The 17,687-nt window shown below is 35.1% G+C and overlaps 1 protein-coding gene across 3 annotated transcripts in view; it reads right to left on the reverse strand.

Annotated features, from left to right (window-relative positions):
* dock8 (dedicator of cytokinesis 8) overlaps positions 1 to 17,687 on the reverse strand; it is a 98,843-nt gene that overhangs the window by 34,682 nt on the left and 46,474 nt on the right. Inside the window, exons 16-31 of one of the 3 annotated variants that reach the window (XM_028458669.1) lie at positions 17,209 to 17,279; positions 16,874 to 17,018; positions 16,552 to 16,653; positions 15,524 to 15,619; positions 15,225 to 15,459; positions 13,665 to 13,829; positions 12,369 to 12,553; positions 12,029 to 12,121; positions 9,279 to 9,371; positions 8,148 to 8,297; positions 7,836 to 7,949; positions 5,815 to 5,970; positions 5,578 to 5,717; positions 4,095 to 4,258; positions 3,723 to 3,877; positions 305 to 487 (exon numbers count right to left, since the gene is read on the reverse strand). In XM_028458669.1, the coding sequence (XP_028314470.1) occupies positions 305 to 487; positions 3,723 to 3,877; positions 4,095 to 4,258; positions 5,578 to 5,717; positions 5,815 to 5,970; positions 7,836 to 7,949; positions 8,148 to 8,297; positions 9,279 to 9,371; positions 12,029 to 12,121; positions 12,369 to 12,553; positions 13,665 to 13,829; positions 15,225 to 15,459; positions 15,524 to 15,619; positions 16,552 to 16,653; positions 16,874 to 17,018; positions 17,209 to 17,279 (2,247 nt within the window). Of the gene's footprint in view, positions 1 to 304; positions 488 to 3,722; positions 3,878 to 4,094; positions 4,259 to 5,577; positions 5,718 to 5,814; positions 5,971 to 7,835; positions 7,950 to 8,147; positions 8,298 to 9,278; positions 9,375 to 12,028; positions 12,122 to 12,368; positions 12,554 to 13,664; positions 13,830 to 15,224; positions 15,460 to 15,523; positions 15,620 to 16,551; positions 16,654 to 16,873; positions 17,019 to 17,208; positions 17,280 to 17,687 lie in introns of all 3 variants that reach the window. The other 2 variants (XM_028458668.1, XM_028458667.1) reach the window with 2 other exon arrangements.

Here is a 17,687-nt window from a genome sequence, read left to right on the forward strand (position 1 = left end):
AAAATAATTTACAAAACGACTCCAAAAAACACACAAAATGAGAAAAATATATGTAATAAAACAAACCAATTACAAAATAACAACAAAAAAAAACAATTATGACTGCAAAAGTTAAAAACACACAGAAACCATTTGATATTTCCTGTATCAATGCTCAAATTGGACTTTATTCTAAATAATGGCATGAATGTTGATCATGTGACCCTCAGATCAGATACAATGACATTTTTTGTGGCCCTGCTGTGTATAGAAGTCGCCCATCTCTGCTGTAAACTATTAAAATAACATAACGTGGCAGACTGACCCTGTACTCAAAGCAGGACACACAGATGGTGAGGAGCTCCAGGAGTTTATTGAGTTGTGATGGGGACATGTCGATGGTCCAGCGCTGAATCAGACCTCTATCAGCGTTCTTCATCACCCACAGGAAACATGCCAGGAGGTGGCGACTGGTGTCAGCGGGCAGGGTGGCCACGGATTTACTCTGCTGAGAGGAAGAGGAAGTGAGGACAAAACAGGACGGGAGGAGATGAAGATTAGCAGGTGATGATAACGAGAATGACAGGTGATAATGCAGCAGATCCTGGATGAAGAAGATATCACAAACCTGGAAATGAATCAAGATGACATTGATTAAAAAAGATGGGATTCATGGACGGGTGTTGAAACGATGTGTGTGTGTGTGTGTGTGTGTGTGGGGCGCCAACAGAAAGTATTCAGAAAGTTACAAAGTTTAAGACTTATTCTAAAACTAATTTCTTCATGTGGCTCTCGTTGGGTTTTTTCTTACTATAGACTTAATATTTTGTTCAGCACTTTGAGATGACTTTGTTGTATTTTGTGCTATATAAATAAAGTTGAATTTAATTAATTTGAGGAAGGTTTTATACAATAGATCCAATAACGAAAGTAGAAAAAAGATATCCGACATGTGAGTAAAACTTATTAGGAATGTGAACATAATAACTGGCACACAAGTATTCACACCTATGGCCTAATATTTAGTGGAAACAATAATATTTCATTTTTATTTAACCAGAGTAGTAATTGAGCAATTGCAGCCTCTAATATTCTCGAGTAAATTTGTGAGCTTGGTACGCCTCTACATTCTATTCTATCTATATTTGGCCATTTTCCACTTAGTCCTTGTACACACGTAGCTGGGTATTTATAGAAATTAATATCCACTCCCCTTTTTTAGAAAAAAAAAGTCACTTAAAATAAAAATGCATAAATGTGATAATGAGTGTGGTTATAAGCATGTCAGACCTATATTTGGCAGTATTTGTCTAAAAGTTAGACCCATTCTATCCAATCACAGCTAGCTTCCTCACCAAATAGAACAGAGTACTATTTTAAAACACATTTATTTATTTGTGAATAATATCCACTGTTATCCAGGAAGTTCATTAATATTTGGTCCACAGTATATAGTCACCTCAAAGATAGAAATCCTTGTTTCAATCAGAAATAAAAATGGGTTAAAAGTGACCAAAACCACAGAAATTGATTCAAAGTTGCAAAATAGAGTGGCCAAAAACAGACAGAAAAAGTGAAAAAAAAGTGTTCAAAGTATCAATAATGGAACAAATAGTTTAAACTGGCAAATAATGGGCACGACAAATCATGAATGTGAATAAATTGGTAAAAAAAATAAGCATGAATCATGGTGAAAAGAGGTTAAAAGTGACAATAATGGGTCAACATTAGGTGGGAACAGTTGGGAAAGGGTTTATAAATGGATAAATGAATTGAAATTTTAGCATGGAGTAATGTAGCAAAAAATGCACTAAGAAAAAGTGGTAAAAATAAGCAAAAATGGGATGAAATTGTTTAAAAAATATTCTTAATTTCTTGAATGCATCTGGCAACCCAAGTATGAGAATCCTTAGGAAGTTAATAAATATATATATTAATAACACACTTTGAGTGTGAATCTTATCTTTAATACATTTCCACCATAATCCTGAAAGTTGGTGACATAATATATTTTTAAACACAGATCTAACCCAAATTCTATTTTCTTTATGATCCATTCCTTTTGTTTGAACAGATTATTAGCATGCGTTGCATTGTATCACTCCCAGGCGTGTAAAAACCACTGATAAAGTTAGCTAATCCCTTCACACTGGATTTAGCAAAGCATCGCTCTTCTCCACATCCTAACAGGCATTTCATCTACTGCAGATTAATGTAACTTCATCTCTATAATGATGAATCGTCTCCATAGAAAGGACTACTGCTGCTTCATTATGTGGCAGCTTTGATAAATGTAGCCATTAACCTCCTGGTGCTCCATGTGTTTCACCACCTACAACCTGGTTTCCAGTTCTCTACCCATCCCCCCCCACAATCACACCCTCCCCTCAGGAGGGAGTGAAACTCACCAGAGCTAAGAGTCAGAAATTGTCACATTTGATTAAAAAACGTTATTGGCTTTGTGAAAAGCGTGCGTCTCACATAAAAGGCCTTTGTGGATGTGATTGGAGAGATTTACAACAAGAACATGATGGTCTGGCAGCCGTGTTTGGATCTGTGAGAGAAACCAGAGCAACCAGAGCAACGGCTGCAACGGCTGCAGCAGCAGCAACAACAGCAGCAGCAACATGTCCTGCATCATCACGAGCATGTGATTCATCTGTTGGAGGAAAAACGATAAAAACGGCAGCGTTCACATCTAGTTTTGGTGTTTGTCGCTGTAGCTAAACGTGATGGATGCGTTTGTCAGGGAGGACGACAACTTTCACTTATGATGGCAACGCCGGCCCATAAACAGATCCTGTCAGGGAGTGTGTGGCGTTTCTCCACGATGGATGGTGTGTGTGTGTGTGTGTGTGTGTGTGTGTGTGTGAATGTGTGTGTGTGTCTGGTACTGACAGCTAATCAATCTGCTCTGTGAGCTCCTGCTCACCCGTTTGGAAAGCAGAACACGCACAAATACCGTTTTATATCGAAAAACAATACAAACACTGTTTTAATTTAAACAATAAACAACGACTGATAATTTTATCCTAATTAACCAACAAATGAATAAATAAATAAAATGAGAAATAAGAATAAATAAATAAATAAATAAATAATACAACACTGTTTTACATTTAAATTAAATCCTAATTAACCAACTAATGAACAAATAAATAAATAAGAAATAAGAATAAATGCAACAAAAAAATTTAAAATGTAAAAAATAAATAAAATAATACAACACTGTTTTATATTTAAATCAAGTCCTAATTAACCAACTAATGAAACAATAAATAAATTTTAAAAAATTATAAAAAAAACAACAAACAAATAAAATTAAATAATACAACACTGTTTTATAAATGAAGTCCTAATTAACCAACTAATGAAAATTTTTTTTAAAAAATAAATTAGAATAAATAGAACAAAAAATAAAATAAATACAACACTGTTTTATATTTAAATCAAGTCCTAACAAACCAACTAATGAAAAAATAAATAAATAATAAATAAGAATAAATAAATTAATTAATCAATTAATTAAATTAAATAATACAACACTGCTATATTTAAATCAAATCCTAATTAATCAAAGAATGAAAAAATAAGAATAAATAAATAAAAAAATAAATAAATAAATAAATAAATAAATAAATAAATAAATAAATAAATAAAATTAGAAATAAATAAAAAAATAAAAAAAACACTGTTTTTTATTAAATAAAATTCTAATTAACCAACAAACGCCAAAATCTTACCACAGTTGACTGCATGGAGGCGAGGACATTACGCCCCAGTGTGTTGAAGGGGTTCCCGGCTATCGCCATGGCAACAGACTGATTGATGGGTGGAACATTATCAAGGTCGTCCTCGGGTCCCCCCGCCTTGTTTTTCCCGCTGCGTGTGTCAGAAACTACAAAAAGGTAAACAGGTGTTATCGGTGTTAAACAGACATTTGAAACACGCACACGCACACGCACGCACGCACATGCACGCACACACACACACGCGCACACACACACACACAGGACGTGTCCGTGGAACTAAAGCTGAATGTGTTTAAGTCACAAAAACAGAGTTCTTCAACATCGAGGTAGGAATAAATTAATGCATGCTGTGTGCATTCTTACCTGTAAAATCCAGATAGTTGGTGGAATCTATGATGATGCCCACTAGGGGGAGGTAGAGAGCAGCCATTTTCTCTCTGACCTCGGTTTTAATGCAGCGATGGTCGAGATCGTGGGAGCAGAGCAGGCTGTAGATGGCATTGATAGCCTTTCTCTGGACCTTTCCTCTGGAAATACATCAACACAATGTTTTGTATTTGAAATCAACCAAAATATCTTATTTACCAGAACAAGAATAGTTCTAGTAATTGAAAAAAGTTGCTTGGCTGCATTTGTGCGACTCGTAATGAGTGTACATGCACGACTGCAGCTGAAACCGATAAATCAGGGGTTCCCAAACCTTTATCAGGTCGTGACCCTATTTTGATGTCACAAATGTCTGTCGACCCCAGAGACATTTTTTCTCCCCCCATATTAGTTTTTGATCAAGTTTATTAAAGTGTGTTACAATTACAGAGTAGCCACCTCAGATATTTCTATACTGTGTTTTATTTGAACTAGATTTATAGTTGAGAAAGTTTAGGATACAGTTATTTGATCTTTATTGTGTGTCTGTGATGTGTTTTTTTAAAAAGAATAATCATTCAAAAAAATGCAAAAATATTATTTTAATCCATTTTTTTAAATTAGTTTTTATTTTTTCACCAATTAATAGATATTTCAGGTGACCCCATTTTATTTCCAGGCAACCCCACATGGGCCCCGACCCCAAGGTTGAAAAACACTGCGTTAAATGGTGTTTCCTACCTCGGGACTCCTATTTTCTGTAATTGCGGAAAACGTACAGAAAAAAACGGAATTCACTTTTAAAAGCTTCCGTTTTACAAAATTAGGGCTTGAACTTAAATGCATACATAAGAAAATATTATCACATCAGAATATAAAATTACTAACTATCTTAAACGTTTTCTAAGAAAAGCTGTCCCCTTTGAAGATACTGTACCTCGAACAGAGTGAAAAAAAAACGGCATAAGGGCAATAACTCTGAAAGAAATTATTCCACACTTCTCATTTTCGAACTCCATCAAGGTATTGATACCCTGAAGCCACACAACAAATTTGGTTATCGTATCTTAAACGGTTTCTAAGAAAAGCTGTCCCCTTTGAAGATACCTCGAACAGAGTCCAAAAAAAGGAACAAGGGCAATAACTCTGGGGGGAAAAAAGCACGCTTCTCATTTTCAAACTCCATCAAGGAATTGATACCCTAAAGCCACACACTTCTGAAAAAAGCTGTCCCCTTTAACTCGAACGGACGGACGGAGATCAAACCTATATCCCCCTTTACACTTTGTGCCAGGGGATAATTAACAGTATTTGACTCTATTAACCGTATTTATCATGTTTGTTACAATTTTAGGAAGTTTGACGTCATCCAAATAGGGAAAGTTGAGGAAGTGGAAAGGAAACAGAAAAGTGTAAAAAGGAAGTAGGTTCGGAAATAGGTCAACTCTGAAATGGAAATTGGGGAAATTTTGAAACCTACCCTTCGGACTCCATGTCGAGTGCTGCACTGAGTTCAGTGAGGAGGAGGCCGGTGAGGTAGTGTTGATGTTTGAACTCTGGAGAGAGTTCAAACAGACCCAGGATCCTTTGGTGCTCGTGGAAACTACAGGAACCAGAATTCTGAAACAAAGGTTAAAGGTTGGAAACCAATCCTGAGGAAACTAGGCGGTTTTTTTTTAGAGAATAAACTCATTTTAAGGTCTTTTAAAGTCTCTACCTGTGAAGATATGGATGGACATGGGGAAGAAGGAGCAGAGGAGGAGCTGCTGAAGAACAGGCTGAGGTTGAGGTAGTGCTCGTGGCTGCACAGGATTCTCAGGAACTCCAAACGCATGCTGATCAACGTCGGCATCACTACAACCTTAGCTGACATCTGAGCGTTAGAAACACAAGCATCTTTTACACAACAGCATTAATTAACTCACAGCAGGGTCAGGGTTAATTCATACTGTAATCGTGTGATTCATTAATTCATTAAAATTAGAAAAAAAGAGAAAAAAATTACAATTATGACATATTTATAATTGGAAAAAAATCAGTTGCCGGTGTAATTGTAATTGAGTTTAAATGATTTAATAAAACAATAATTTAAAAAGATAATTGGTTTTGTAATTATAGTTGGCATAGAAACACTATAAAAACTGTCATTTACAATTTAATTAAACTGAAAACTGGCTGAACCATGTTACAGTTCTATGGTTTACACACAATTATTAAAATGTGTTTCAGATTTTAATTTTCCCACTACCTGTCACTTCTCATGAGGATCATTTTACGATTTAAAAAAAATAAATTAAATTTGAAATTGAGGGGTTTAAAGACATTAAAAAAAGCTCAGACGCCCACACCAAAAATATTAATACCAAAATTTTAATGGATAAAACCAAGACATAAAAAAACAAATTGCATGATAAATAATATTTTTTTATTTCATTTTTTTTTTTGACAGCTGATTTAAGACATAAGAGATGCTAACAAAAAGCTAACAAGAGGAAGATATGTAACAAGACCTGAATTGTTGTAAAAAAAAAAATGTACTAAAGCCTGAAATGTAATAATTGGTTAATAATGTAATAAAAGTGCTGAGCCCAAAATGTAATTAAAAAAGATTAATAAAACTGGTCAATAATGTAACCTGTAAAAACCTTTTTCAGTTATTACATTATGGGGCAGAATTTTTTTTTTTCTCCTAACACAGTAATAATTTTATTACATCATAGCGTGAGTCAGTGATTTATAGTTTAATCATTTGCTTCAATGTAGAGAGTAGTATCATACACAAATGCATATACTGTATATATATATATATATAAAGGCAAAAAGGTTTTTACATTTTGGGCTCAGCATCTTGTTATATTATTGACCAGTTTTGGATTTCATACTGGGTTCACAATACGATTCTCTCACGATTTATTTTACAAAATGGGACTGTAGACATATGATGACTGAAAAATGTTCCTTTATTTTTTTTGGGTTCAAAACTATAAAAAAAACTGTACTGTTTTCTTTTTATTTTTCATTGTCAAAATAATCCCTTGATAAACTATTCAAAACAATGCAATTTAACTAGAAATAAATCTTGAATGAAAAAAATAAAGGAATAATACAAATGAAGAAGAAGCCTATTAATTTAAATTCTGGTTCTATAGTAAACAATGCAAAACTGCATAATAGTTCTTTTTCTTTTTAAAAGTGCAACTGAAAATGTATTTTGTGCCTTAACAATTGGACTTTTTAAAAAAAGGGTCAGATATTTGTTTGGACCAGCAGAGGGCGCTGGTAACCCAGTGGTCGGTTGGCGTGCAGATATCTTGCAGTGAAGAAGAGATGCTATGCTAGCAGACAGAGCTAATAGAAAAACGTGACTTTTACAGATATTCACGTAATATTACAGATATTATTTCGGTGCTAAAGGGGTAAGGAATCATTTATGAATATGTTTAAGAGTAAAAGGCGGTCAGAAAGAAAGTAGTAGCAGATTACGCCCGCCACCAACACTTCTGGATAGCGCCCTCTGCTGTTTAAAAAAAGTACTGCGATTCAATTTTCACAGTATCGATGTGAACAGCGATACCTATGAATCGATTTTTAACTGCCTTACGATTAATCGTTACATCCCTAGTTGTAATTGAAATGGATAATTGAAAACATAATTGTAATTGACCTAACAACACTTGTGAGTCTGTCAGTGGTGAACGTTGACAGCGACTGTATGAATAGGCTGTATTTGTCCCTCACCTGGTTACAGTAGTTCTTAACGAGCTGGAAGACGAAGCCTCGGTCCATGAGAGAGAGCAGGTCGTAGAGGAAGAAAGCCAGGCTGATGTTGACTTTCTCTGCTTGTTCTACTTCCTGAAACAACAGTTGACAAAGAGCAATCAGTGCAGTGCGTGGACTGGATCTCTGCAGAGCGTCTGATCACACAAAAGTAAATATAATTAGCACTTCTCAATTCTCCGTTGTTTGAACTGCACTGACGTGGTCTCCAGTATGAGTCACATAAACAGGAAGGACATAAATACCATGTTCAGGTTTATTTTCGTCTCTCACCTTCTGCTGTTTGATGAGGATGGTTCCGATCTCAGCCGTCACCACGGAGACGATGGTGGTGATGTCGTCTTTGAATCGGTCCGAGAAGCGACTTCTTCTGGGAACGCTTTGCTTGTCCAACTGGGAAACATGCTGGGCCATGCTTTTCACCTGTTAACATCACCACACGTGTCTGTCACTTTATCAATTACACAGTTTGATAGATTTGATCAAATAACAGGTTACGACAGGGTTTTTCAAAATTGGGGTCTCCTGGAAAGAAAATGCGGTCGCTTGAGATGTTTAGTAATAATAACATAAAATACTGATTAAAATTACATTTTTTAATTTACAATTGTTTTTAAAAAATATATTTATTTTAAAATAAAAAATAAATACATTTGAAATTAAAAAAATAATTAATTAAAAATTAAAAAATTAATTAATTAAACATTAAAAACAAAAATAAACAAAAACATTATCGCCTGAGATGTCTAGTGATAAAAAAAACAAATTAAAATTGTATTTTTTAAATTTTAAATAGTTTTTAAAATGAAATAAAAACAAAACTTTTTAAATAAAAAAAATAAGTTTTTAAAATAGAAAAAATAAACTCTTAAAATAAGAAAAATAAATAAATGTTTAAAATGAATAAAAACATTTTTTTACATTTTATTTACATTTTTTTATTTCTATTTATCTATTTTGCACAATTATAAAACAACAACACAATATCACAGAAATAGATATACAGTGCAGGAAGAGGTAGAAAGCTCAAAGAGCTTAAATAACTAAGTTTTTTTCTCCTAATGAAAACACCACACACAATCTCAAACAACTGTATTCTATACTTTCACTTTGTCAAATATAAATCTAGTTCAAATCAAATACAGCATCAAAATATCTGAGCTGATGCTTATTGTTACTTTGTGCACTGATACTGGTTACTCTGTATTTGTGAGACAAATATGATCAAAAAAATAGTTTTAGAGAAAAAAGTGTCAGAGGTCGCCAGAAATGTGTTACGGTGGGTTACGATGATATAACGGCAGTTGTTTGTGTGAGAGTGTAGGAGACGCATGACATCATACGCTGAGTATCTAATATTTTCAGCCTATTAAACATTAGAAATAGAGCAAGTGTCCCACTGACCAGCAGCTCAAAGAAGAACCAGGCGTATTTGTAGGCGTTTTCTCTGCACACCCCAGTGCTGACGACCATCTGCAGAGCCAGCTCCTCGTGAAACTGCTGAGAGACGAACAAAAGCACACATACCTCAGATCTGCACCATCAAATCTTTCACTTCTCTCCAAAATAAGTGTATCCAACTACATTCTCACGAGACAGGGCCATTTATAAGGGGAGAGATTTTTGGGGTCCATCCATGAAGTCAGCAAAATGATGGTCCATTGTTCTATGAATCTGTGATAACAACATTTATTTATTTATCTGATTAATATCCACTGTTACACAGGAAGTTTATCATTATTTGTGCCATAGTATATAGTCATCTTAAAGATGTAAATCCTTGTTTTAGTCAGAATAAAACTGGGTTTAAAGTGACCAAAAATGGTAGAAAAGGTGGTGAAATGGGATTTTAAAAACCACAGAAATTGGTTAAAAGATGCAAATTATTGTGGCCAAAAACGGACATAAAAAGTGGTAAAAAGGGTTCAAATTGTCAATATTGGCTTAAAAGTGGCAGAAATTTGGGGGAAGGGGGTAATGTAATTTAAAAAGTAGCAACAACTAGTTTATAATGGGAAATAATGGGCATGACAAATCATGAATGTGGTTAATACACATGAATTGGTTAATACATTTGTAAAAATAAGCATGAAATATGGTGAAAAGAGGTGAAAAGTGACAATGATGAATCAACATATGTGACATTAGGTGGAAAAGTGGTGGAAAGAGTTTATAAGTGCCAAAAAATGTCTTGAAAAAATGTATAGAATAGCCATTGAAATTTGATGAAGTGGCAGAAATGGGAGTAATGTAGCAAAAATGCATTAAAATGAGCAAAAATATGGCAAGAAAATAAGTTATAATATGGCAAGCTTGGTGTAGTTGCAGAAAAAGGGTCAAAATTACAACAAGGTTGAAAACCCCTATCTTAGATGATTATTAATAGACAGTGTGTGAATTTTATTACACGCCTTTCCCCAATCCTGTTTACTGATACTTACCATTAGCATTTATTTATTCATTTATCCAACAATGCATTTTCTTAATATTCCCTGTAATTTGTGAGGTGAACCATAAAAAAACATAAAAGATACTAAATAACTAACTTAAGGGTTTCACTTTCTCAAAGGAAGAGTTGGCTGGTGAAGCATTAGACACTAGAAACAGTCCAACTGTCACAGTAACATGGTGAGTTTAACATCTCTGCTAAGTCCTTAGTACTGTCACACTGCCCCCTGGTGGTGCTCAGTGAGAATTGAGTGCGTAAAGGGCTACAGGTTAAAGCTGCAGTATGTAATTTTTTGGCTTAATTTGGTTAAAATTCCATAATAACCTTTGAGTTGTTCAGAGAGGAAACTGGACCTGTGCTCCGTCTCTGAGCTCGGTATTTATCTTTGAGAAAAAAAACAAAGTGTGACGCAACTTTTCAGCCGATCAGATCTTTTCACGAACAGAATACTCCATGAGCTTTTTCGGGGCTTTACTATTAACTGCTTGACTGAAGTTGATGCGCTTTCACGTCCTCTGTAGTAAAGGTGCAATAATGTGCTTTATCAGGCATAGATCTACTAATAAGTACATTTTAAAGGTTTTAGATCATATTTGTAAAAAACAATGGAGGATCCTTTTATGAACCTTTAAGATGCACCGAAAATGTGTTCAAACCGGATTTTAGAGAAGACAATAAGGAAAACATTGATTGGAACGATTAACACATATAGATTATTCAATAATCTATATCTATATAAAGCAGAAGAAAATGGATAGATGATTCAATACAATTAATTAATTAATAATAATATTAATAATCATAATATTAATAAGCGCTTTACATTGATGTACATTATTTTTTCACTCCACACACACAGTGGTGGTAAACTACTATTGTAGCTAGGGCTGGGCAAAAAAATCAAAAAAATCGATTTATCAAATTTGTAGATAAAAATAATTATTTTGAAAATTCGAGTTAAAAAAAATATATATATATATATATATATATATATATATTTTTTTTTTTTTTTCCCCCACCACAATTTTTCTGATTTTTTTGCGTTCCAACCTTATGGGTTACCGTAGCGCGATGTGAGCCAGCCCCCTCTTTGTTTACATGTGTTTACCCTTTGAGTAGGCTATATGTGTGCCACAGGCATGTTTAATTTTTTATTCACACTATGCTGAAATGCTAAGGGAAGAGTTTATTATTTTTTTTTAAATTTTAATGTTATATGCTGTAAAATGTGTAGTTATCTGATTTCATAATCAGAAAATTGAAGCTACTGTGAAGGCGCTGTTAAACCTGAGTTAAAGCTTGAAATAGTTGAATGACAGAGCCTTATTTACTTTTTATTTTAGGATGGTTCTATGCATTTTAACTCTTGAGGACAATCACAGCAATAAAGTTGCACTTTTGATAATATATCTGATGTCTGCACTCATTTTTACGTGCATTAGAAAAAAAAAAAAAAACAAATCAATCCCTCTGACTCACTCACACCACATTCACACTACGTAATGTGGGTAAAATGCCTTGCCCAAGGACACAACGACTTGGATAGAGCGGGATTCAAACCCCCAACCCTTTAGTTATTGGACTACCCACTCTACCACTGATCCACGGTCGCCCCATATCAGGGAAGTCAAATGTTTGCAAACCTCTCCTCATCTTCAGTGATTTCATTCTCCAGTAAAATAATGAGGTAAATTAGATTAATCACCTTCCTGTTGGAGACTCTGGTGCTTCCTGGGGGACTCTGATGACTGTTGGTGTCCACGAAGGAGGACATGCGGTTGCCCAGGTTGTTGTGGCCCTGCAGACACACACACACACACACACACAGGTTTCATCACATTGAATTTGATGGATGCTTCCATTAGAGTGTATATTTGCCTATTGCAATACGCAGTGGTGTGTGGATGCATAACAAATGGATGTTTGATGTCAGTAAGTGTCTCTGCTGGCATGTTTATACACTCTCCTGTTCTATCACTGGCTGTATATCAAGAGACGCATCAGCTTGATTAAAAAAAAAAAAACTTTTAAAGAAAAGATCTCACCTTGGTGGCCATGATGTCGCTGACCTCAGCGTCTTCAGCAGAGTTGTGCGGGCCCGGGATGTCAGGGTTGCTGCTGCTGCGAATCCGGGACTGGAGGAGCATGTTTCCCACAGTGGTCGCTGTGGCCCGACCCATGGTGCTGTACCGACCCTCAGTGGTCGACTCCCTGTGAAGGACTCCTGGACCTGAGAACAAACCCACAAGAACCCACCATTAAAAAAAACTAAAAGAAAAGACCTCCATGTCATTCCAACACGTTTTCAGGACATCCCACACACTCTAATCACAGCAAATTCAGATTTTTTTTTTTTTTTTTACTAATTGTTCCTTAACTATTCAATAGTCACACTGTAAAAGTTTAGTTTGACCGATGAATACTTTTTGAGATATGGACAATTTAGTGATAGTTGTATGTGTTGATTTTCATGCGTCCTTATTTTTTTTCCATTTTCAGCTTCCAATATCTCAGGAACTACATCACATAGGAAACATGAATGTGGTTTAGTAATACGGCTCCACTCACTCTCTCAGAATATAGAAAAATATTAGCTATAGATATTTAACAATAAATGAATATAAGACACAGAGCTAAGCTACAATGGCCTCATGTAAAAAAAAATGTAATAGTTCCAGAGTGGTGAAATAACCACAAAGTTAAGGTCCAAAATAAAATGAAGAAGTCGAATAAAGAAAAATTGTTTTATATCCCCTGAAAGAGTAACATTTATACTATAAATTAAATCTGAAATCATATTTTTTCTTACATTTCCACATGCAGTTATGAACCAATGAAAAAAATACTTAAAAAGTGTTTTTTCAGATTTCAAGAGCGTGTCAAACAAGAACCAATGCATAATATCTGTGACTAGTCATTAGTGATGTGAACAGTCTACGTTCATAGCTCTAAGCTGATTAAATTATAGGGAGCTGAGACATATGCTAAGTAGTTTACTGAAGGCCCAAACATGTTCCAGACTCAAACACACACTCACTTTTTTCCAATTTTGCGGGGCTGGCATGTCCACCAGATAGAATGTATAGCAGATCTGTTCATATATACTGAGAGAGTAGGTGGAGCTGTATTAATACACCACATTTATGTTTCATATGTGATGTTGTTCCTGAGATATTGGAAGCTGAAAATGGAAGAAAAATAAAGAAAATCGACACATGCCCCCCCTCACTAATATCTCAAAAAGTATTGATCAATCAAACTAAAAATGTACAGTGTGAATATTGGGCCATTTGCTGAAATGACATGGAATGACCCTAAACGCGTTTAAAGCCAAGCATTACCGGCGTTCTGCGCGTCTCGAGGAGGATCAGGCAGACGAAACACCCAGTACAGGTAGGTGGCCAGGAGGCTGTTCCTGCCCAGCTGATCCCTGATCAGCTCCTGGCTGTTGTGCAGACTGTTCACTATAGAAACCACCGACTCAAAGGCGATCTGGGCCAGGTTTGCTGCAAGACAACGGGAGGAAGGAAGGAATGGAGAGAACAAACAGAAGAAATGGAATAAGTGGAAGGCATTGCAGCGCTGACATTAGCCATGTTTCCATTACCCTTGGAAAGAAGCAAAATATAAATAATAATAAAAACTGGTGATAGAAACACCTTAATTTGGACAAAAACGCTCAAATATTGCTAAAAAGTTTTTAGGTTTTCATGAGGAGGTTTTTCAGACATTTCAAAGCTCAATTATACTTTGTCGAAATTTGAGAAATATCACTTTTATTTTGCGAAAAACTATAATGTAAACATAGCTAATGATCAACAAAAGCTAGCGTCATTATTAGAGGTGGGACTCGATTAAATGAATCTAATTAATTAGAGACTTTGTAATGAATTAATCTAAATTAATCTCAAAACAATATTTGACATGAGAAGCAACGTTTTTCAAATTTAAATGGATTTTGGACTTCTGAAACTGAAAAAAAAAAAAAGCATTCCAGAGAAGAAGAAACTGCAAAATCGTTATATTTGTGGCATGAAATAAAAAGACCAACTGATGAAGCTGATGAATTTATTCTGAAATTGTCTTTCTACATAGATCCGTGTATGTTGTGGTCATTGAATTTTCCATTCAGGAAAGGAAATCGAAAAACAAAAAAAAAAAAACAAAAACGATTGGTTATTTGATTTTCATTTTCAAATTGAAAAACAAAAAATTAAACTAAAGGCATATTTCTTTATCAGGGTCAAGAAGGGATAAACAATCATTTAAAAATTGGTTGATTTTCAATTTTTGTTTCCAAAACAAAAAAACTGAAATACCAGAGGACAGAAAGAAAAAAAACGTCAGTTTTTCATTATGGTGGGACCGGAAGTTGTTTTTTTCAAAATAAGAGCACATAAAGGAGGACGCTGCTGTTTTTCTGGTGTCAAATCACATGAATTCTCTATATTTTCCCTGCTTTAAAATGTCTTTGGAATTATACTCCAAAATCATTTTTGAATTAAAAAAAGACAAAGCTCGTCATCTGCAGAAATCGCTGCAAATATGTTGCACCAAAGTGGGAGTGGACGGGGTTTGTCATGGGAGGAGATTTTGCACAGAAAATGGTTATAAAGTCCAAGCACTAAATAAAATATATTTAAAAAGACAAAAACAAAGGTTATTTTTATGAACACGTTTTTTTTAAACACTCGCTTTTATTTTTATTTCAGGTGTGAAAGTGCTTCAGGATGTCATGAATGGTTTAGTTCTGTTCTTTAAGGTCACATCAAAGGTTACAGGTTTCATCAAACAAATGAAAAATTATTAAATAGTTTTCCTACTTTTTTTTAGTCCCAGCACTAGTCATTATGCATCCATCGTCATTTCATTTCGCCCAGTTCTACGACTCTCCTCCTCACCTGTCTGGCCTGCGATGACCATGGGCTGCATAATGAGGGTGAAGAGTTTGTCCAGCACACGATGGAGGAAGAGAACCAGAGGTTCCAGGCCAGAGGAGGAAATGGAAATGATACTGAGCTTCAACTCGTGCTCCAGTTTGTTCTCTGGAATCTTCTCGTCGCGGACTCGCAGAGGGAACGTGGAACCGCACTCCAGTGCGTGGCAGAGTGTGAAGAAGCGCTCCAGGTGGTTGTCCTGGGACGCAGAACCAGATGAAACCAAATGTAGTAGAGTGTGTGGGTATCACACCTGAACTCACCTGTGTGTGCACTGAAGACACAGCTTGGATCTCCAGGTTGAAAAGTCCTTTGTGGCTTTCCATCCACTTGACTGGAGGAGCCTGCTGTGGAAGTTTCTACACCAGAAAACAAATATAGTGTCAAAAGATTGTTCTTCACATAAGGAAACCTAAACGATGTGCAAATTTTGAGGCTCTGATTTTTTTGGAATCGTGGAAAAACTGAATTCCCTTCCTGAGATAAAATTGGCAATAATTTTATCATCATTATTTCTTTTATTTTTAACAAAATCAAGTGAAAATTGCAATATACCAGGGAATATATCCTCACATGCATGTTTTGGAACAATATAACATATATAATATATTTACACACCAAATAAAAGTTTTTCAAAGTTTCTACATGACCTACACGGCTAATCTTTTTTCAGATTGAAGTAGGACTCTAAGTGGTGACAGGTGATGTGAAATTTTGGAAATATATGATACTGAGTGACAGTAAATCATGCTGTAAATACAGGAATCTGTAGTCAGCCCCAAAAGAAACCTGAAGATTTACATCAAATATAAAGCCAGTGTATAACTGTAATATGTCAGTCAAACTGATGACTGCACTGTCCAGTACCCAGGGTTTATTTCACTCATTAAAAAGTTACTGAATTGATTTCAAGTCATCGAATCATTTCGAATCGAAATGTTCTAAATTAACCAATATCGTCCTCGATTTAAATCTGCAACAATAAATCGTGATTTGAATTGAATCATTGTTAAAACAAATCGTAATACCCCTAAAATCTAGTTAAAATAAAATGCTCGTCATCTTGTACACTAACACAGTAAAACAAACATGATCAAAAACTAATTCTAAAACAAAATTATCTCTGGGGTCGCCAGAAATCAGAATGGGGTCACGACCCGATAAAAGGTTGGGAAAGAAATCACCGGATTAGGAAGAAACGATCAAAAGGAAACAAAAATAGAAAGAAATATGTAAAGTGACTCAGAAATGGGAACATTTTGAAACGTCCGAGCCTCTACTGGGTGTGTACCTCGGGCGTGTGCAGTGAGTAGTTGACTGGGAGTCGATCCAAGACGATGGGCAGACAGAACTGTCCCGTCTGGAGTCGGTCACAGCTCAGTATGGGTAGCCACTGTGTGAGAGACATACAGTGGGGCAAAAAAGTATTTAGTCAGCCACCAATTGTGCAAGTTCTCCCACTTAAAATGATGACAGAGGTCTGTAATTTTCATCATAGGTACACTTCAACTGTGAGAGACAGAATGTGAAAAAAAAATCCAGGAATTCACATTGTAACATTTTTAAAGAATTAATAATAACGCACACGTCTGAGAACCAACAGATGAACTCACAGAGTATCCGATGAGCGTCTCACAGCTGCCGCTCTGGTTCTGCTTCTGATGACAGCTGATGTGGTAGAAGGTGAACAGCAGGTGGTGTCTCTCCGTCAGACGAGCAGGAAGCATGAGTTTCACCTCCTCGTAGAAGTCTGGAGACCTGGAGAGAGCAAGAAACACGAGGAATTTATAAAGAATAAACATAACATCCTTCTGATTTTGATATTTCTCACAAAAAAGGATAACATTTCATTAATCAGTGAGAGGAAATTTAAAATCAAACCAAATCTACTGCAGACACACATGTTGACTTAAAACAAGATGCATTAATAATCATAATGTGTACTTGCTTGTTATGGTAGGTAACAGGTGTGTAAACCTCCTTTAGAACCTCAAAGCCGCTGGATTTCCCAAAAATAACCTGAAAACAAACAAAAAAAAAATGTAAATGTAAGGTTTGCATTGAAAACGACAGCATTTATATACATATATATATACACATCTGCCATTGTTTTTACAAAACTGGCCGAAAACCTTTTAAATGTACTTATTTGGGAGAAAAATATACAACAAAATGACAAAGATAACACACAAAATTAAAAAAAAAAAACAAACATCCAGAAACACACACAACAAAAACATAGAAAAGAAAAGAAAAATATGACAAAAATACATAAAATTACAAAGATAACACACAAAACACACAAACAACAAAAACATACAAAAAAAAAAAAGAAAAATATACGACAAAAATACATAAAATGAGACAAAGTATACAAAAAGACAAAAAAAATCACATAGGCAAAAAAAACGAAACAGAGGCTTTTAA

This window comes from Gouania willdenowi, chromosome 9, assembly GCF_900634775.1.
Source record: "Gouania willdenowi chromosome 9, fGouWil2.1, whole genome shotgun sequence".
Classification (NCBI taxonomy): Eukaryota; Metazoa; Chordata; class Actinopteri; order Blenniiformes; family Gobiesocidae; genus Gouania; species Gouania willdenowi.